General features: G+C 36.9%; 1 protein-coding gene across 1 annotated transcript in view; it reads left to right on the forward strand.

Annotated features, from left to right (window-relative positions):
• The window catches only part of LOC136024862 (RNA/RNP complex-1-interacting phosphatase-like), a 144,396-nt gene that overhangs the window by 54,956 nt on the left and 66,310 nt on the right, over positions 1-23,130 (forward strand). Inside the window, exon 3 of the mRNA XM_065700377.1 lies at positions 19,289-19,408. Coding sequence (XP_065556449.1) covers positions 19,289-19,408 — 120 coding nt within the window. The remainder of the gene's footprint in view (positions 1-19,288; positions 19,409-23,130) is intronic.

Below are 23,130 nucleotides of genomic sequence, written 5' to 3' on the forward strand. Positions count from 1 at the left end.
GGGGAGTTGGAGGGGGAAAACCTAAAGTCCCGGTTTTGCTACTTTAGGCACTTCCAGGTAGGCTAGGACGATGAAATTTGGCAAGCGTATCAGGGACCGGACCAGATTAAATTAGAAATAGTCGTTTTCCTGATTTTACCATCTGGGGGGGGAGTAGGGGCCGGTTAATTCGGAAAAATAGAAAAAATGAAGTATTTTTAACTTATGAGCGGGTGATTGGATCTTAATGAAATTTGATGTTTGGAATGATATTGTGTCTCAGAGCTCTTATTTTAAATCCCGACTGGGTCTGATGACATTGGGGGGAGTTGGAGGGGGGAAACCTAAAATCTTGGAAAACACTTAGAGTAGAGGGATCGGGATGAAACTTGATGGGAAAAATAAGCGCAAGTCCCAGATACATGATTGACATAATCGGAACTTATTTGTTCTCTTTGGGGTAGTTGGGGGGGGAGTAAGTCTTAAAATTAGAAAAATGAGGTATTTTCAACTTACGAACGGGTGATCGGATCTCAATGAAATTTGATGTTTAGAAGGATATCGTGTCTTAGAGCTCTTATTTTAAATCCCGACCAGTTCTGGTGATGGGGGCGGGGAGTTGGGAGGGGGAACCTAAAACTTGGAAAACACTTAGAGTGGAGGGATCGGGATGAAACATGGTGGGAAAAATAAACACAAGTCCTAGATAGATGATTGACATAAACGGAACGGATCCGCTCTCTTTTGGGTAGTTGGGGGGGGGGGGGGTTAATTCTGAAAAATTAGAAAAAATGAGGTATTTTTAACTTACGAATGGGTGATTGGATCTCCATGAAATTTGATTTTTAGAAGGATATCGTGGCTCAAAGCTCTTATTTTAAATCCTGACCGGATCTGGTGACATTGGGGGAAGTTTGGGGTGGGGAGACCTAAAATGATGGGAAACGCTTAGATTTGAGGGATTGGGATGAAACTTGGTTGGGAAAATAAGCAAAAGTCTTGCATACGTAATTTACATAATTGGAACGGATCCGCTCAATTGCGGGGGGGGGGGTAATTCTGAAAAATAAGAAAAATAACGTATTTTTAACTTACGAAGGAGTGATCGGATCTTCATGAAACTTCATATTTAGAAGGACTTCGTAACTCTGATATCTTATTTTAAATCTCAACCGGATCAAACGTAATTGGGGGGGGGGCAGTTGGGGGGACCGGAAATCTTAGAAAATACTTAAAGCGGTGAGATCAGGATGAAACTGGATGGAAAGAATAGAAACCTGTCTAAGATACGTGACTGACATAACTGGAACGGATCTGCTCTCTTCGGTGGAATTTGGAGGGGGGAGGTAATTTTGAAAATTGAGGTATTTGTAACTTACGAAAGGGTGACCAGATCTTAATGAAATTTGATATTTAGAAGGATCTTGTGCTATAAAGTTTAACTTTAGGTTCTGACCTTCTAACAAGTGCCAAATGAGCTCTTGGCTCTTGGCTCTTCCGACCTCGTACCATATGAGCTCTCGGCTCTTCCGACTTCGTCCAAATGAGCTCTTGGCTCTTGGCTCTTCCGACCTCGTACCATATGAGCTCTCGGCTCTTCCGACCTCGTCACAAGTGCCATATGAGCTCTTAGCTCTTGTTTTTAAAATGTCTGTGCAACTTCCCCTGAAATAAATCCAGCATACTTGCCTGTCCTTTAATGCTCAGAAAATATACATTTTCTTCCGGATTTCAGTCAGTTTATTTGCTAATTCTTCAATTGAGCTGTGATTGATTCAAAAGGGGATAAGCTACTAGACAAGTAGTTCCGCAAATGAGGTTAAACGAAATGAAATTCGGTTTAGGAGCGTTTAACTATCAGTTCAAACTGTACTGGTTCAGAACAATTATTCCTGCGTTTAAGACGCAGCAAAACGCTCAAGGTATCCAGAGCTTTGTTGTCTGCAATTATTTCTGGAATCGAGAAGCGAGAGATAATGCATTTTCAGGTATTGTAAAAATGGTTGGGACCTGTCGATTCGTTGTTTTTTTTAATGCTAGTGGACTAACCTTATAGTGTCCATTTTAAAGTTTTACTATGCTAATACTAACGAGTTATCGCAGCACCACACCGTCTAAAGCCATCACGGCTGTTAGTACTTCGGAAATGCTGGCAACTCATCGTGTCATCCAGCACAGCTCCCCAAAGCCTCCTTGCATCCCCGTTGGTTAAGAGCTACTGTTCCCAAATATATACAATGGAATTCCTACTCTCTTCAAATCTTTTCTTATGACATCTTCCTGTCCCATTTGAGGATTTTTGTTTGGCCTCAATTTGATTGCCAGAAAGCCCAATTCTTGGCAAAATGTCATCCGTAAACCATGACTTTACCCCCTTAACTCTTCTTTCATTACTACTTTAAACTGTAGGATCAAACCACATTTTTTGTAAAGCTTATTTTCTATTCACCCCCCCCCCTCAAACAAAAGCATAAAATTACCCTTATACAATGTTACTGGAAAGCAACTAGCATACAATCTTCGACTTTTTTTTAGCATGGAATTAGTCAAATTGCCTTCTGAAAAAGAAATTACTATATCTTGGAAACTTACAAAGGTGGAGGGAACTTGTTAGGAAACGTCAGATACAAAAATTCAACTCAACCACATTGGGCTTTAAAAAACATGGAAGATAGTGTCACATAAAACCTTTTGGATTATACAGCTGAACTATTGAGCATTTTTTTCAAAGCAGAAAAACGGTGGTTTTTATATTGCCAACAACATATTGTAGCATTGGATTATATCAGATTTTCTTTCATAGCAATCACACAGTTCGTGGTAACGAACTTTAGGTAATGAACGACCCGGCTCAATAGTAACTGAAACTCTAAAAACGGAATTTTGATACCAACTGATATATAAAAAAATCGGCCTTTTATGCTATTTTCAAATATGTTAGTTTCATTAAATTTGGCCTTACCCATCAAAGGTTACGAGCCTGAGAAAATTGCCTTTTTTTCGAAAAAAGGAAAAACATCCCCTAAACGTCGCAGAATCTTAAAGAAAATCACACTATCAGATTCAACGTATCAGAGAACCCTACTGTAGATGTTTCAAGCTCCTATTTGCAAAAATGTGGACCCAGTGGTCCTAGAATATCTTGAGAGGGTTCATTTGAACGGAAATTAAAAGTTCCACTGCCCTTTTTAAGCGACCAAAAATGGTAGGGCAACTAGGCTCCCTCCCGCTCCCCCTTTTCTCAAGATCGTCCTATTAAAAAGATAGCCCTTTTGCTCAACATAGTTGAAAGGCCGAATTAGTATGTCTTTTGTGTTGTCATGACCCCCTCAGCTCATGGGAAAAGTTATTTAAGTTGCAAAATTTGACCATTGTTTACGTGGTGACCATTTATCGGGTGAGGGGGGTGAATGTTCTACTGGTGGGATTTTACACGGGGATAATTCTCCGTGGGGAGGGAAGTATTCAGGGGGTGAATTTCTCAGGGAAAATTTCACACTGGAGAAATTTGCCAGAATTCTGGTACCAAATTCTACTTCTGTCTTGCTTTCTCTTTGCCGACTGAATTTTACGCGTGGAGATGTTAAGGGTAAGTGTCTGGGATAAATTTTCACCAGGGTTGAATTATCTAGAGAATAAATCCGTGTGGAGGAGGAATTTTTACGTAGAGGAATAGCCAGATTTCCTGGTATTATTTTAAAAACGATCAAAAATTAAATAAGAAAACAAGTTTCATCAACCGAAAGTAAGGAGCAACATTGAAACTTAAAACGAACAGAAATTATGACGTATATGAGGGGGGTTACTCCTCCTCAACACCTCGATTTTTACGCTAAAGTTTGAATTCTGTCCCAATTTTTTCCCATTTTTTTAATAAAAAAATAGAATGACTCCTGAAACTATGTTATTTCTATGTTCCTTTAATTAAACAATCAGAAGTTTTTCAAAATACTAAAAAACTTTAGCGTAAAGAGTCAGGTGTTGAGTCGATTCGTTTTAATTCATAATATTGCCCCTTACTTTCGGGTAAGGAGCGACCCGGCTCAATAATAACCAAAACTAAAAAAAAATTGAATTTTGATATCAATAGCTACATCAAAAGAACCGCATTTTAATGCTGATCTTAAATATATAAGTTTCATCAAGTTTAGTCTTACCCATCAAAAGTTACGAGCCTGAGAAAATTTGCCTTATTTAAGAAAATAGGGGGGAAACCCCCTAAAAGTCTCAGAATCTTAACGAAAATGAAATCATCAGATTCAGCGTATCAGAGAACCCTACTGTAGAAGTTTCAAGCTCCTATCTACAAAAATGTGGAATTTTGTATTTTTTGCCAGAAGACAAATCACGGGTGCGTGTTTATTTGTTTGTTTTTTCTTTTCCCCAGGGCTCATCGTATCGACCAAGTGGTCCTAGAATGTCGCAAGAGGGCTCATTCTAACGGAAATGAAAAGTTCTAGTGCCCTTTTTAAGTGACCAAGAAAATTGGAGGGCATCTAGGCCCCCTCCCACGGTCATTTTTTCCCAAAGTCAACAAATCAAAATTTTGAGATAGCCATTTTGTTCAGCATAGTCGAAAACGATAATAACTATGTCTTTGGGAATGACTTACTCCCCCACAATCCCTGGGGGAGGGGCTGCAAGTTACAAACGTTGACCAGTGTTTACATATAGTAATGGTTATTGGGAAGTGTACAGACGTTTTCAGGGGGGTTTCATTTTGTTTGGGGGTGGGGCTGAGGGGAGGGGACTATGTTGGAGGATCTTTCCTTGGAGGAATCTGCCATGGGGGAAGAAAAATTCAATGAAAAGGGCGCAGGATTTTCTAGCATTACTATAAGAAAACAATGAAAAATAAACATGAAAACGTTTTTTCAATTGAAAGGATGGAATAGCCTTGAAACTTAAAACGAACAGAGATTATTACGCATATGAGGGGTTCTAAAAATACTTTAGCATAAAGAGCGAGGTATTTAGGAGGAGATAAATACCTCTCTCTTTATGCTAAAGTATTTTTAGTTATTTCAACTATTTATTCTACGGCCTTTCTGATTCAGGGGTCATTCTTAAAGAATTGGGACAAAACTTACGATTTAGTGTAAAGAGCGAGGTATTAATGAGGGTACAAACCCCCTCGTATACATAATAAAAATATAAGATTAAGAAAGTTTGTTACGTAAGTTAATTCTTAAGTTACGTATATTTTTTACTAATAAAAACATTCGTTAAAAATTAAAAGTTTTAGTTGCAGTTTTAAGTAACCGAAAAATTGAAGGGCAACTAGGCCTCCTTCTCCACCCCTTATTTCTCAAAATCGTCTGATCAAAACTAAGAGAAAGCCATTTAGCCAAAAAAGAATTAATATACAAATTTCATTTTAATAATTTATGTGCGGAGAGCCCAAACCAAACATGCATTAATTCAAAAACGTTCAGAAATTAAATAAAAAAAACTAAATTTTTTTAGCTGAAAGTAAGGAGCGACATTAAAACTTAAAACGAACAGAAATTACTCCGTATATGAAATGGGTTGTCCCCTCCGAAATCCCTCTCTCTTTACGCTAAAGTTTGACTCTTTGCCACAATTCTATTTTTTAAAACAATTAAAAGCTTTAGCGTAAAGAGCGATTTTTACCGAAGGAGCTGGGTGGCAGAAGTATACCAAGGGTGGGGAAACCTTAAAATTGTCTAGCAATCTCTAGTTACTGGTCTTACAAAGGCATAACCACAATTTCACAATTCCATTTAAGGAATTTGCACTTGTGTACTGAAATTAACCTTTCTAATTTCGGTCCATTTTGACACTACTTAAAGCCAAAAAGAAAATTTACTGTTCTGCACTTCCAAGTAAAAAGAAAGTGTGTTTGAATGCTATGAGCTTATTTTTGCGAATCATTTTCTGGACTACTTCTGGAAAACTTAATTTCTGGAGTGATAAATGACTCTGCTTCTTAAAAACCTATTTTTATTTTTGTTTTGTGACGGATATCAAGTGTGATTGCAAAGAACAAAAGTGTGAGTTTGAAGGTAAGGGGAGTTCGAGTTTTATGCTGTTGGAAAAAAGGTGAAATATTTATCCCCCAATCCTTACGAAACAGTAGATGCTACTGTGCCTTTTTTTATGCTCGTGTGAGTATTGTATTGTGCTATCTATAAGTACACAGAACTGAAGTTTTTTTATTTGCAATAACTTTTCAAGTTAGTTCTTTGTCTCTGGGGCACAACTCCCAGCTTGTTGAACTGTACGATACAGCCTTCCGGTGCGAGGTAGGGTTGATTCTTGGCTAAGTAGGTTTGGATGGAGTGATGAAAGCCTGTTATTGCAGATTGCAACGTCCGATTCTGCGGAGGATAATAGAATTTTTTGCATGCCATAGTGACATGATTTTAGCATCAGTGAATATGGCATGGCCTTTGATGGCTTCGACACATCTAGGCGGTAGGCTGATTGACTCAAAAGTGCCGAAGTGTCATCTCTCTGTCAAAAATGATACGTCTATGTTGGTTTTGTGAAAATTCAATTAGCTCTTTTAATATTAATTTTAATTTTCAATCGTTTTTCCTAAGGCTTGACGATAACAATCTTTCAGAAGGAATGCAATTTCATGTTTTTGTGTTTGTCTGCTCAATCACATAGCAAAGTAATATTCAGTTGTTCTTGAATTAAAGGAATTAGCTTTTAACTGCAAGTTGTTTGATTGGGTAAAAAGTAAGTCAAGACTAGTGTTCAGCTTTTGTTTGGTTTGTTTGTTTGTAGATCCCTATTCTCTGTAATGGTGGCACCGACAGCAGCCAACTAATAAAGAAAAAACCACGGCCAATAGTAACAAACATTAAAAAAAGTTTGAAAAATTGGTTTGCAAAAAAAAATTGCAGTTTTATAATAAGCAGCAATTTCCTGTTTTCATGCAAAATATTCACAAATCCATTTAAAGTAATTGTGGGTTTCACAGCTTAAAAAAATAGCCAAAGATCCCAGCATATCCCATGCAGAATTTGTTATGGACGATCCTGTTGTCCAAATTTATTTTAAATTTCGTTCTAACGTGCTTTGTAGTAAAGCTTTGGTAGTAAAAAGAAAATTTTATTTTCACAAAAAATATTTTCCATAAGTTGTATTTTTGGTATAATTCATCAATTTGTCTTTTTAAAAAAAGCAGTTCAACTACTGCAGGTTCGAATTTGGCTCTTTGTACACGAAAAACTAAAACAGACTTCGCGTGTTAATCTTGGAAGATTTATTCTGTATAACAAGGGTTGTCCACTCCTCACCTTAGTCTTTGCGTTAAAGCTGTTAGCGCTTTTAATAGCTTTCTATTCTAATTAAATGGTCCCCGTATTCAGTAGACGCTTTTAAAAAAATTGGGAGGGGGGCAAACAGTCAAACTTGAGTGTAAAGAGCAAGGTATTGAGAAGGGGGCAGCCCTGCATGTAAGGAATACTTTCTGATCGTTTTTCAAGTAACACCAGTAAACCTGGCTCACCCTCTATGAAATATACCCCTTCTCCTCACGGAAAATTCCTCCGTGGGAATTTCACCAAACGTAAAGTGCACCACCCCCGTCAAATTCCTTCCAGGCAGTTCCATCCTCGCTGAAAATCCCCCTTCCTGTAAAATTGCTTGCGGATGATTCAGCCTGAATAATTCTTCTTAGCATTCTTTCATTTGATTAAGACTTTAATTTCTAATCGGTTTCTCGATCACTCCAGAAATTCACCCATCCTTGGAAATAATTTCTCGAAAATCAAAACACGCGCAGAATAGCACTGGATAATTCCCCCGGAATGTATCCACTTGAAAAATTTGACAAAGAGATTGTAAACAATTAAAATGAATATGGTAGAGTAATTCTGGCAAATCCTCCCCCTGTAATATTTTCCCTGGAATATTCGCCCCCCAGAAATTTCCCTCCCAAAGGAATATTTCAACAACAGAAATCCACCCCAAGTACAACTCCCCCACCCCCTCCTTCCCGAAAAATATCTGTATACTTCCTAATAACAAATACTATACGTAAACAATGGGTAAATTTCATAACCTACAGGCCTCTCTTCACAGACTGTGGGGGGGAGTCATTTTAACCCTAAAGACATTGTTATTTGATTTTTCAACTTTACTGAACAAAATGGCTATCTCAGAGTTTTGATTAGATAATTTTGGTCACTTAAAAAGGGTACTAGAAATTTTAGTTTCCATTCGAATGCACCCTCCCCCGATCTTCTAGGAACATTATTTCAGTACGGTCACCCCTGGAAAAAAATAATAAATAAACACGCATCCATGATCTATCTTCTGGCAAAAATTGAAAAATTCCATATTTTTGCAGATAGGAGCTTGAAACTTCTACAATATGGTTCTCTGGTACGTTGAATCTGATGGCGTCATTTTGATCTAGATTCCATGACGTTTAGGGGGTGTTTCTTCCTTTTTTCGAAAAAAAGGCAAATTTTCTCAGGTTCGTAACCTTTGATGGGTAACACCAAAACTACACCAAACTAATGAAATTTGTATATTTCAAATTGGCATAAAAAGTCGATTCCTATGATATACTCATTGGTATCAAGTGTCCGTTACGTACTAATTATACAAAGCAAGAAGTGCCCGGTGGGGTATTCATTCTTGCTACCTTTGTATTTCTCAGAACGTCACGAGTGCCGAACAGTTCCACCTCATCTGGCAGAGTTTCCGCCACGCTTGGCATAGTTTTCGCCACGCTTGACATAGTTTTTGCCACGCTTAACATAGTTTCTGCCATGCTTGGTACAGCTCCCCCACGCTTCTACTGCGCTTGCCACAAACCACTCTGTATACATGATTTCTTCATGTTTGTGTCTCTTCAGAAGTGCCTCTGTAAATGCTGCCCTGTGGGTTGCAGTCCCTCTCGTTTTCAAGTTGTTCATTTTTAAGTTTTTTTTTTACAACTTTTTATAAATTCCTGTAGTATGCCAACGAAATTATTCCCTGATATGATGTTTCGTTTTTGATGAAGACGATATTTTCTTTTGTCAATTGAAAACGCAATTGTTCAAACTTCTATGTGTTTAAAATTTGGCGTTTAGATTTACCAATATATTCATAACTGACAAAGCCTCCAACGTGCACTTCCCTCAAGGGGGGAATTCCAAAATGTTCCGAGGGGGCGTTGCCTTCCCGACACCTAATGCATATTCCGGAATGCTACGGGTTCTATCACGCTTGGCACAGTTTTCAAAACGCTGGCCACGCTTCCCAAAACGCTTGGCACGCGTCACCTGGTGCATATGATTTCTGAGAGAGTAACTCCTCGAAAAGTTTGTCAGGGACATGCGATTTGAAAATAAATGCCTTTCGTCCAGGAAAGCATCATATTAGTTTTGAATGTTGCGAAATTCAGCACTTTTTGTCAACTTTTAGTTCTCTGTCTTTACTTGTGGTTGCCCCCGATTTCTTCCCTCGACATTGATAAACCCAGTCGATGAATCGTATGACAGCCACTCGATTGCTCTCCAAATGTAAATTTAGGCTTAATAAAGCATATTTGTAAGCTATGGTTCTCTTGGATTTTCAATTATCAATTAATTGCATTGCGAGACCTAAAGGCAGTCCGACCACATAATGTCTTATGCTAAATATGTTTGCATAGAGACCAATTGATTTTCCGGTCGCGTTTGTTTAAACAGCTCAACATGACGTCCGAACGCCACCTGCCGTGTCTCGGGCGACAGTTGACTCGCGCGAGAATTGAATTCCTATCGCTTGACCGGACCGCTCATGGGATTTTTATAGTTTTTGGTACAGAAAAATTGTCATGTGACGTAAATCTAGTCTCTGCAATTAAACAGCCCAACACCCATCTTTTCAACGGATGGACCTTTTTTATTTCACCTTTACCTTCGCATTACCTGTCATGATTTTTATCCCTTTTTTTCCTCTCAATTCCTAAAATTACCGACTAGCAAACGAGTCAGTTTTTTCTTCATTTACCGCTTTCAAGATACAAACGAGACGAGTTTATACCATGAATCGGTACTTCTGATTCTAATTGCTGCTTAAATGTCTCCCAGATCTTTATCAAGCTACCGTTTCACTATTTTTCTTCTTCTTTCGGATAGGTAGATTTGAATTATCCAACTTTAATGGCGTGTTTTATACGTTAGCGTTTATTATCTGTCAGAGTAACAGATAGGGAGGTATTTATTTTGGGAAAGAGGGAAAAGACCACAAAACAGGTGGTATGAAAAATTAAAAATTAAGTAAAATTGCAATTTTTAGATTGTGGGGGAGGGTCTACAGGCCTGAACCCGCCCGCCCTCCATAAAGTCAATGTATGTTTTAATAATATTAATTTAAAAACTTTTTCCAGAAAACAAGTTTTTCAAAGAAAAGTAAAGACCGTTAAGCCAAGAATGAGTAAAAATTAAGTCAAATAATCTTCCAAGTGTAAAACTACCACAAATCACTATCAATAAATAAATGAAACTCAAAACGAACAGAAATTACCATTTATAGGGCTGATAACCGCCAAACCTTCTCAAGACCAGAACACTTTCCTAAAGAAAAAAAACAACAACAATAAATAAACAACAAAAGACCGTGGACTGTCAGTTTAATTGACATGTACTGATATTTATTCTTTACAGTTTTAATAATTTTTATTTATGAAACTAAGAAAACTGTAAACATTTCAAAGGAATTTTGTTTTCAGTAAAGCACAAGGTTTTTTACTGTTGTAAAAAGTAGAGTTAAGAGAAAGAGTCAGAGTTTAGCATAAAGAGAGGGCGTTGATGAGGAAGCAGCCCCTTTCATATACGAAGTAATTTCTGTGCGTTTTAATTTTTAATGTCGCTCCTTACTTTCAGTTAAAAAAAACCTGTTTTTTCATTTAATATTGTACAAGGAGAAACATGTAATTGTCACAAGGTATTGAGCAAATATAATATGCATTTATCCTTTAATATACTGTAAGGAGGCTGAAGGTTTAATGCTAGTTGAATAAATAAAATTGAAAAATTAAATTCTTCTTATAATAAATAAAATTGAATAAGTAAAATTTGAACGGTGTAACATGTATTTTCATTTCAATGCTGTAATAACTGGAAAAGAAAATATTTGTAATATAATTCACTTTCAGTGAAGCGCTAATGACGCAGTAGGTTTTAGATTTTTAAAGTTAGGAAAGGAGGCGTAGCTAACTAAATTTCACTAAATTTTTACTAAATTAAACTAATTTTTTTATTTTTGTAATTTAATTTTTTTATTTTCAATATTGTAATGTGTATGTAAGAAAATGTTTGTAATAAAGCACCGATGAAGCTGTAGGTTTTAGACTTTTACAGTTAGGGAAGGAGGCGGTACCTATACTCTGCCTTGAATTGATTTTTGTTCGTTTCAATCTTGATTCTCAAATTTAATTAAAACTTTATTCGTTTTAAGGTTTATTTATTCATTTATGTTTGTACATGTTGTATGTTTCTTCGCAACGATTGTTTTATGGCACTTGGTATTAACCAAGTGACATATAGTGATCGCAAATTCTGTCTGGCCCGGTGTTGCTAGTTTAGTCACTTCCAGATAAGCTAGGACGGTGAAATTTCGTAGGCGTATCAGGGACCAGACCAGATTGAATTAGAAATAGTCTTTACCCCGATTCGACCATCTGGGGGGAGAGTGGGGGGTGACGGTTGATTCGGAAAAATTAAAAAATGAGATATTTTTAAGTTACGAACGGGTGATCGGATCTTAATGAAATTTTATATTTAGAAGGATATCGCATCTCAGAGCGCTAATTGTAAATCCTGACCGGATCTGGTGACATTGGAGGGAGTTGAAGGGGGAAACCTAAAATCTTGGAAAACGCGAGTGGGGGGGATTGGGATGAAACTTTTTGGGAAGTCTAAGTTGCGTGATTGACATAACCGGAACGCATCCGCTCTCTTTGGGGAGTTGGGGGAGGGTAATTTGGAAAAATTAGAAAAATTGAGGGATTTGTAACTTACGAACGGGTATTCAGATCTTAATGAAATTTGATATTTAGAAGGATCTTATGCTTCAAAGCTCTTATTCTAAATCCCGACCAGATCTAGTGACATTGGGGAGAGTTTGAGGAGGAAACCGGAAATCTTGGAAAATGTGAAAATTGAGGTATCTTTATCTTGCGAATGGGTGATCGGATCTTAATGAAACTTGATATATAGAAGGATCTTATGTCTCAAATGCTTCATTTTCAATTCGAATCGGATCTGGGGACATAGGGGGCTGTAGGGGGAAACAGAAATCTTGGAAACCGGAAATCTTGGAAAACGCTTAGAGTGGAGAGATCGGGATGAAACTCGGTTGGCAGAATAAGCAAATGTCTTAGATACGTGATTGGGGTAAGCGGACTAGATCTGCTCTCTTTGGGGGAGTTAGGGGGTCCAATGCTTTGTCACGTTTGGTGTTTCTGGATGTGCTAGGACGACGAAAATTGGTAGGTGTGTCAGAGACCTGCACAAATTGACTTGATAAAGTGGTTTTCCCTGATTCGACCATCTGAAGGGCTGAAAGGAGATACAAAACTAGAAAAAATAGAGTATTTTTAACACTCGATTGTGTGATCAGATCTGAATGAATTTTGATATTTAGAAGGACCTTATGTCTCAGAGCTCTTATTTTAAATCCTGGCCGGCATTAAGCCTCTGATTTTCCTTTTAAAACAATCTATTGATTCTTAGAATTCTGCTTGAGCTCATGCCATATGAGCTCTTGGCTCTTCCGACCTCGTCACAAGTGCCATATGAGTTCCTAGCTCTTGTTTGAGTGTATGTTCGTTTTGGGCTTCATTTATGCTACGATAGTAAAATATTTTTGTACGTTTTGAGTTTGATTTGTATATTCCAGGTAATAAAAGCCCAGCCTAATGCAGGTTAGATTTTAATTAGTTTAACGAAATGTTGCCTTCTTACTTTGAAATCATTAATTGCTATTAATCATTTATTTACACTCTAATTTATTAACATTGTTTCTATATTCATATTCTAATAATATTTATGTTATATTATTATCTATTATAATAATATAATATAGTCATATTATAATATAGTCATCTAATAATATAGTCATTACATATAATATTATTATATTTATACTATTACGTATCCATTAATTATTTACCGTATCATTTAGAGATTCGTTTAAGGATCTGGTCATGCTTATGTAGAGAAACCGAATTGACAAGAATATTACCATATATAAATTGATGAAAAAATAATATGTATAGCAACGACGACAGTCAAACAGTTTTTTGTAACAAACTGTAGCCTAACGAGCGACTCGGCTCAATAGTAACAAAAACTCTAAAAATCGGATTTTAATATCGATAGATACATCAAAAGAATCAAATTATTATGCTGAATTTGGATATAGAAGATTCAAAAAGTTTAGTTTTGCCCATCAAAAGTCACGGGCCCGGGAAAATTTACCCGATTTTTAAAATAGGTGGGATTTGGCTATTTTCGCCAGAAGACAGATCACGGATGCTTGTTTATTTGTTTTTGTTTTTTGTTCTTTATTCACAGGGGGGATTGTATTGAAATAATGGTCATAGAAGATCGGGAGAGGGTTTTCAGGAACAATTGAATAATTTTCAGGAAACGGGGGGTTATTCAATTTGGTAGCATCGTTTTAACACCAGTGCAGTTTTCCGCCACTTTTTAGTTCAGGTAAGTCAGAATAGACATAGATATAGACATGGACATAAGAACAGACATAGAAATAGAAATAGACCGACTAACCTCTCCTGTCTATTCCGACCCAACGAAATCTCTTAATGATGCAAGATTTCCTGTGTGGCGGAAAACCGTGGTGGTCTGAAAACACCCACATCTTTCATTAGAATAGGAAGCTTTATAAAAGTTCTAACAGCTTTAATGTAAAGAACAAGGTAATAACACTTATAAGAACAATATAAAAGCAAGGGAGAGAATAACCCTTCATATACGGAATGAATCTTCCAAAATTAATATGCAAATTTTGTTTTTATTTTTCATGTATGGCGAGCCCAATTCGAACCTGCATTAGTTGAATATCGTTCAGAAACTAAATAAAAGAAAGTTTTTTTTTTTTACTGAAAGTAAGGGGCGACATTAAAACTTAAAACGAACAGAAATTATTCCGTGTATAAAAGAGGAAACTTCCTCCTCAACGCCTCGCTCTTTACGCTAAAGTTTTCATTGTTTTTTAAAGTAGAGTTGTGACAAAGAGTCAAACTGTTGTGTAACGAGCTAGGCGTTGAGGAGAAAACCCCCTTCACATAAAAAAAAACTTGTTTTTTATTTAATTCAAAAAGAAAAGCCCATTGCGCATAGCGTTTCTTATTGGTAAGTAAACAGACATTTTTAGGGGAGGCAAATTTTTTCTGGAGAATTTTCAGTGGTGGAATGTGGATGCCTCCTCTTAAATACTTCGCTCTTTATGTTAAGTATGACTTTGTATCCCTATCCTTTACGAACAACAAGTGAAATACAAGCTTTGTTAAATTAGAATAAGAAGCTTTTTGAAAATTTTAAATAACGTTAGTGTGAAGAGTGAAATATTGTGGAGGGGATATCCTCCTTGTGGTTCTAGGCGAACATGTTCTCTATTTCTCGAGAGCAAACCAGTGTCTTCGTTAGTTTCTTTCAGCTTAGCGCAAGACAAGACAAAGACAAGTGACAGAATAGATGGAAAATATATATAATTTGGGCTATATATTTGCACATAAGGGGGGGGGGTAAAGTATTTGAACAGTTGAAGTCAGAAAACAATTCTTGCTTCATAATATGCATAATAATTGTACCTAACACACTTTAAATGCAGACCCGGTATACTTTATCCCCCCCCCCTCTAATGCGCAAATATATAGCCCAAATTTTTCAATGGCCTCAGGCAGTTTAGTGCTGCGATGAGGTGTCAATATTAGCAGTAGTAGCATTGTTGTGAATTTTGATGTGAAGTCCGCTCCAGGTTATCATTCTGTTCAAGGCATTTCCCTGATTTTTTTACTGTTATTTTTTTATGCCTTCTTCTTGTCTTTTCTTCTGTCTCTTTTTTCCTTTCTTCCTTCGTCAGTTGAGTTTCTTTTGTGTTGAGTAGCGCGATGTAAATTATTAGTTGAGGGTGATCACCTCGCTTGCCCTTCCAAGCTTATCGCCTCTTTGGTAGGCGGATGGTGAATAGTGTTTGTTTCCTTTTTTAATAAATGTACGTCTCATCATATCTCATTTAATATTATAAATATTCTAATAACAAATACTAAATTATTGAAAACATCAGTGCCGGCCCGGAAGTATTTTGGTTTCTGCCAATTCGTCATGTAGAGATGTTCCGGCGGAATTATCTGCGGGGTATTTTCCGCGTGTTTTGATTTCTGGGAAATGATTTCCACGGAAGGGGGTATTTCTGGAGTGATCGAGAAACTGATTAGAGATTAAGGTCTTATTCAAATTAAAGAATAATTAGGAGAATTTTTCAGGCTGAATCGCCCGTAAGCAATTTTACAGGGAGGGGGAATTTTCAGCGAGGATGGAACTGTCTGGAGGGCATTTGATAACCCTGCAAGTTGATAACCCTGCTGCCTCTTCTAACTCACTTTATATTTCAATTTTTTCACGTTTATTTTACTGTCTTAACAATAATAATAAAAATAAACCGTTATCCACATCGTTTTGTTGAGTTTTTATGGCACTTGGTATTAACGGTTCAATTGGAAAAATTAGAAAAAAAGGAGGTATTTATAACTTACGAGCGGGTGATCAGCTCTTAATGAAATTTGATTTTCGGAAGCATATCGTGTCTCAGAGCTCTTGTTTTAAATCCCGACCGGATCAGGTAACATTGCGGGAATTGGGGTGGGGAAACCTAAAATCTTGGAAAACGCTTAGAGTGGAGGGATCGGGATGAAACTTGGTGGGGAGAATAAGCACAAGTCCTAGATACGTGAGTGAATAACCGGAACGGATCTGCTATCTTTGGGGGAGTCGGGGGGAGGGCTAATTCTGAAAAATTAGAAAAATGAGCTATTTTTAACTTATGTAGGAGTGATCGGATCTTATTGAAGTTTGATGTTTCGAAGAATATCGTGTCTCAGAGCTCTCATTTTAAATCCCGACCGTATCCGGTGACATTAGGGGGAGTTGGGGGGGAGCCTAAAATCTTGGAAAACGCATAGAGCCGAGGGATCAGGATGAAAGTTGGTGACAAAAATAATCACAAGTCCTAGATGCGTGATTGGCATAACCGGAATGGATCCGCTGTCTTTGGGGGAGCTGGGGGGAGGAGGGATAATTCTGAAAAATTAGAAAAATATGAGGTATTTTTAACTTACGAAGGAGCAATCAGATCTTAATAAAACTTGATATTTGGAAGGAAATCGTGTCTCAGAGCTCTTATTTTAAATCCCGACCGAATCCTGATGACATTGGGGGGATTTGGGGGGGACCTAAAATTTTGGAAAACGCTTAGAGTGGAGGGATCGGGATGAAACTTGATGGGAAAAATAAGCACAAGTCCTAGACACGTGATTGACATAACCGGAACGGATCTGCTCTCTTTAGGGGGAGTTGGGGGGGGGGTCAATTCTAAAACATTAAAAAATGAGGTATTTTTAACTTACGAAGAAATGATCGGATCTTCATGAGATTTCATATTTAGAAGGACCTCGTAATTCAGATCTTTCATTTTAAATTCCGACCGGATCCAGTGTCGTTGTGGGAGGGGGCCGGAAATCTTGGAAAACGCTTAAACGGGGGAGATCAGGATGAAACTTGGTGGGAAGAATAATCACAAGTCCAAGATAAATGACTGACATAACCGGACCGTATCTGCTCTCTTTGGTGGAGTTGGTGGGGAGTAATTCGGAAAAATTAGAAAAAATGAGGTATTTGTAACTGACTAACGGGCGTTCAGATCTTAATGAAATTTGATATTGAAAAGGATCTTGTGTTTTAGAACTCTCATTTTATATTCCGACTAGATCCAGTGACAGTGGGGGGGAGTTGGAGGGGGAAACCGGAAATCTTGGAAACCGGAAATCTTGGAAAACGCTTAGAGTGGAGAGATCGGAATGAAACTTGATGGGAAGAATATGCGCAAGTTATAGATACGTGATTGACATAATTGGAATGGATCCGTTCTCTTTGGGGGAGCTGCGGGTTGTTAATTTGGAAAAATTAGAAAAATTGAGGTATTTTTGACTTAAGAACGGGTGACCGGATCTTAATGAAATTTGATATTTAGAAGGACCTCATGTCTCAGAGCTCTTATTTCAAAACCCGACCAGATCTATTGAGATTGGGCAGAGCTGGAGGGGGAAACCGGAAATCTTGGAGAACGCTTATGAATGTCGTAGATTCGTGATTGACGTTACCGGACTGGATCCGCTCTCTCTGGGGGAGTTAGGGGGTGGAATTCAGTGCTTTGGCGAGTTTGGTGCTTCTGGATGTGCTAGGACGATGAAAATTGGTAGGTGTGTCAGGGAGCTGCACAAATTGACTTCATAAAGTTGTTGTCCCTGATTCGACTATCTGGGGGGCTGAAGGGAGAGGAAAAATTAGAAAAATTGAGGTATTTTTAACTTACGAATCGGTGATCGGATCTTAATGTATGTTGACATTTAGAAGAACCTCGTGACTCAGAGCTCTTATTTTTAATCCCGACCGGCATTAAGCCTCTCATTTTCTTTATAAAGCAATCTATTGATTCTTAAAATTTTGCTAGAGCTCATGCCATATGAGCTCTTGGCTCTTCCGACCTCGTCACAAGTGCCTTATTCACAAGAGCGTCAAAAGAGCTCTTAGCTCTTGTTCTTATGGAAAATATTATCTCTTGGGGAAATTTTAAGGTGTTGCGTAATTTTAGTGTAGCACAACATTATGTACTACGTTTTTTTTTAGCAAATTATTTGATATATGTATTTTGTTTGGAATTAATTATCAATATCTGGGAAAGGGGAAAAAATTAAACGAACCCACATTTTATAAAAGAGGAAAAGCGAAAAAAACTGATATAATGTGGAAAAATATGTTTAAAGGAAATATCGAAAAGAAGGAAAGGCTCCTTCATTTATTGATTCAAGTACAAACATGCATATGAATTAGTGTATACCCATAGAAGTTTGTTGAGAACCTTGGAAAAGAGCCCAAAACTAATACACCCATAGTGCGTACAATGCGTGCTATATACACCAGCAGTGCGTGCTATGTGAGGGGTACCCCCCCCCCCAATATTTTTGCCGATCGCCCTCTATGTTTCTAAGAATATCTTTTTGTTTGTGTTTTCATTGAACAAAGTTTAAAAAAGCTAAAGTACCTCCCCTTGACTTTGAAAAATATATTCCTCCTAATTTCTATGAATTGACGCCAAAAATAAGTGTAAATTTTGGACGACAGGGCCAATCCAAAAGAAGATTCAATTACAAAAAAATGGCAATATCTTATCAAGCAGGACTCATCACAGATGTCACCAGCCTCTATGGGTTTTAGCACTTTATTGGAAGTTATTATTGAAGCAATGTGGAAGACATATGTGCCATTCTCCATCGCATAATCACAGGGAAGTAACGGTATAAAAATAAGTTTTTTAGGGAGCTACTTCCAAATTATTTGGAGCAGCGGTATGAAAATCAGGATCGTATAATTATTATCATACAATCTTATCGTATGATCGTACATTTACATTTTACTGTACATTAATGTTTTTTTTTCCATTTTTGCGGCTGCCAACGATTCATTTATCAAGCATGATCCGCCCAGGAATTGGAAAAGTTTGTATGTCTCTGCACGAGGGGGAAACCACTTTCAAAAATAACGTACACTAGGCGGGTCGTGGTGAAAGTTTGCCAAGCGTGGTGGAACTGTGCCAAGCATGGTAGAAATGTTTGGCACACGTTCTGAGATATAAACATAGTGGTGGACAGTGGGTGCCGCCTCGTTTCTGCTATTGAGGAAATTTGAACTGAGTTTTATTTTTGTCTAGCTAAGTTTTAAGAGGCAGTGTAGGCATGGCTATGACTTTTCTGCCTCTTGGAGTTGTTGTGAGAATTGCAACTGTCTAATGCGGACAACTCTGCAGAAAATACAGATAAATCCTTCGACCAGACGATTAAATTTGCTCTTAGCCTTCATAATTTTTAGCAGGTCTTGTACAAGAAACATTTGTTTATAGGTAGGTAGCTGGAACTTTGGAATCCTCTCCCGCCGCCCTTCCACCCCAGAATATCAAGATTTATGCGACTTTTTCCCATAATGACTTATATTTTTCACATGAATCTGATTGGTGCTTTTTTCCGAAACTCTAATATGTTCTTTTCCTGTTTTAGGTACTGTGTCAGTTTTTGAAAGAAGACGAAATCTTCACTCCTGACCATGCTATCCAAAATATAAGAAATTTAGGTCTGATTATAGACCTGACAAATACGCACCGTTATTACAATCCCATGGTAAGTTTGCTTCACCCTCGGAATTTTTTTGGAACTTATCTTTTTAATATATTTTTTATTTAATCGTTCTTTTGTTTTTAAACTCGTGAATCCGTTTAAAATGCACTTCTAGTCTTAGTTATCAACAATTTTCATGAGCAAACTCGACTGAAGCATTTAAGTAGTGTTTTGTAACATAGTAATTTTGACAACAGAAAAAAAGAATGAAATTTGTTCTTAGTTTTGACGATTAACAACAACTAGTTGTTCAGTTGGCTGTTATTGACAAGAAAGGATTTCTCAGGTATACGAAGAAAATCGGTAGCAGTGTTTTAACGCCACTGCAGTTTTCCGCCACCTTTTGTTTTTCGCCACTTTTTAATTCAGGTTGGTCAGAATAGACATAGATATAGACTAAGACACAGATATAGACAAAAACATAAACATAGACTAACATAACCTGTCTATTCTGACCAAACTAATCCTCTTGATGATGCAAGATTTCTGGGGTGGCGGAAAACCGCGATGGCCTTAAAACACCCACACCCGAAAATCTGATACGAAATTTACTATTTGGTATGTGTCCATCGGTATCTGTGTACTATCCGGTATCTATTCGGTGTTTAAAAATCAAACTATTAACTATTCGGTGAAACTGTTTTGCAAGTGAGAAATTTATCAAACAGTTCGTGGTAACGAACTGTAGTAAGGAGCGACCCGGCTCAATAGTAACCAAAACTCTAAAAAATGAAGTTTTGATACCAATAGCTACATCAAAAGAATCGCATTTTAATGCTGATTATAAATATATAAGTTTTATCAAGTTTAGTCTTGTCCATCAAAAGTTACGAACCTGAGAAAATTTGCCTTATTTTAGAAAATAGGGGGAAACACCCCCTAAAAGTCATAGGATCTTAATCGACGAACTTAAAACGAACAGAAATTGCTTCGTATATGAAAGGGGCTGCTTGCTTATCAACGTCCTGCTCTTTATGTGAAAAACCAACATAAAATGAGCGAAGGAAACTCTCCCCGAATTTTTCGCGGTTTCTCTAATTTCCCAGAAAATAAAATTGGATTCTCCAAAATCTCCCCAAAAATTAACTTTTGGAAAAATATAGGGAAGATGTCGGAGGACCAAATTTTCTTTGAAGAAATTCGGAAAAATCCTGCAAAATTGGAGGATAGTGCAAGCAATGAGCTGAGTGCTTAATTTTCAGCTTCAAAACATAGAATTCTCGATTTTCTTTTCTTGTTCAAATCGTCTTACAAACAAAATATTCAGGAATCTATCCGAAACGGTTATAAAAATGGGAGATACGCCATTTATCTTTGAGCTTGACGTTTGAAATTGATGGAAAGACTAATGTCATATCAGGTTATCATTGGCAAGCATAGTGACATTTTAGGGCCTGCTTAAAAGTGAAAAGCTATCATGGTAGGTAATAATGACTAAATGTTTAAATAGAGCCTGGTGGAGTTGGGCCATGCCGAATAAAGTTTAAAGGTGACTTCCGACTATAATTAGCAGTAAAACTTTTTGCTTCATTGCTATGAATCTCAAAGAATTTCAGAATGAAGTTGGAAGTGGAAGTCTTTAAATTTTATATTCTTAAATGAATACTGATAGAATGCGGTTTTATGATGGTTTGGATGTTTAACATTTATTTTTCTACCAAAAATGTAGTCCAACAGGTTCTTTTCAAAGCTATTGATGCAAAAAAAAAAATCACATGACTTATTCCTTGTTATTCATACATTTTTAGATGAGGAGGATAATTATATATTACACAGCATTTAAGTCATATTAAAAACATTCGCACATATGAAATTTGAACTGGGTGGAAAACATACATACAAACAAGATAAATATATCTAAACCTACTGGAGCAAGAATAATTAAATTCAGTGAATTAACATAAAAATAAATGTGGTCTTATGAAATTAAAGATAGGGGTGCTTACATTAAAATAGATAGAAGTTATTCATTCCCCCTCCCGCTTTAATCTGTAAATAGCCATCTCTGGATCGACGAAAGCTTGTTGCATGTAAATAGAACCTGACGTAACCCCACATCAGCAGTCACGGTTCCTTCACACTTCGCTGTAGTTTGCTTATAATGATTGTGATTAATTATAATGATTGTGAGGATTTTAGACTATGATTTTTATGATTTCATCGATATCTGTGTTAAGCAAGTGTAAAAGGAGTTTAAGCGTGAAAGGCTATACTTAATATAACGTAACTATGCATATAACTACTTTGCATAGAAACTTATGTGCGTAGTGTTGATACCGTTTCACATGTCGCTTCCTTTGTCCGTCTTTTTACCTCTTACTGGACCTGTTATAAAACTGTAGGAGATTATCCTATCTTTCTACTTAACACTCAAACTCTTTTCGCAAATGCTACTGACAGCTTTTTTTTGCCAACCTATTTAAATTTTTGTGAACTGCTTGATTTTCAGATTATTTACTGTTGATAAGCGCCATAGGTGGTTCTGGTATCTGAATTTGTTTTATGGGTATTATAACCGTACGAAACATGGTGTCACGGGTAGGCTATGCTCAGCTATTTATTTCCCAAGATTCATTAAAAAAATCCGCAAGGAAAGTTTCTCTAAGAGAAGTAAAGAGCCACAGTAAAATATAAAACAAATTGAAATGAAGTCTAACAATAAATTTTTCTGTTAAACGTTTCAGACTTTTGATCGTCGTGCCCCACTTCCAACGCTAAAAGCTTCAAATCGACCCCCCCCCCGCAAGCCATTTTTGAGATATTTCAGATACGCTGTTTGGATAACCTGGATATATATATATATATATATATATATATATATATATATATATATATATATATATATATATATATATATATATATATATATATATATATATATATATAGTATTTTTTGTTTTGCCTCTTCCCCCTCTCACCAAGTGAAAATCTGATGTCCACTTGTCGTCTCAATTCACCCTGAAATTTTGAATCGATCCCCTTGAGTCGTCCCCGATATATCCCTAATCCGCTAGTTTGATAAGTGTCTTTTTATCTGCATTGCTAGTTCATCGCAAATAGATTTGAATGCCAGGGCGGCCTAAAGTGTAATTTAGGCCTAAAGGCGGCCTAAAGTGTGATCTCTCCTCCCCAGCTACATTTCGAGGCCCGCTTAGCCCTCCAACACTCCGTGAAAGCTTCAGCGTGATCCACCAAGTTGTTCCCGAGACATTGCAGATATGGTAATTTGATAACATGGCAATACGTTGTGTCTGGTGATTTACCTCGTTAACTAATCCTGAATATATAATTATGTCTGTTCTCCTTAATTAAGAATATGTTATTTGGGCGTTGAGTTTAGATAATTTCCAACTGAGATATGGCTTTCTTTTCACGGTGTAAATTCAACTAATTTCTTGGCTATTGCACCTAAGTCTAGAAAAAATAACTTAAAAAAAATGGTCTTTGTAGCGATTATTTTGATAAATATTGAGCACTTAAGATAGGTTTTATTTGTTTGTAGTTTTAAATTTTTTCCAGATTGAGGTGTGAATTTTCTAATCGAAAAATTGGGTGATTAACTCCTTAAAACCTCTTGAGCCGGAAAAACAACAACTAAAAGACGATATACTTTTTTTATGGCTAAAATAGAAGCATAAATGTACACAAATTTAAATTGTTCTAATATTTTTAAAATTTACTTAAATACTTACTTAATCTCCGTATGCCTGCTGGTTGTTGCTGGT

Source organism: Artemia franciscana, chromosome 3, assembly GCF_032884065.1.
Source record: "Artemia franciscana chromosome 3, ASM3288406v1, whole genome shotgun sequence".
Lineage (NCBI taxonomy): Eukaryota > Metazoa > Arthropoda > Branchiopoda > Anostraca > Artemiidae > Artemia > Artemia franciscana.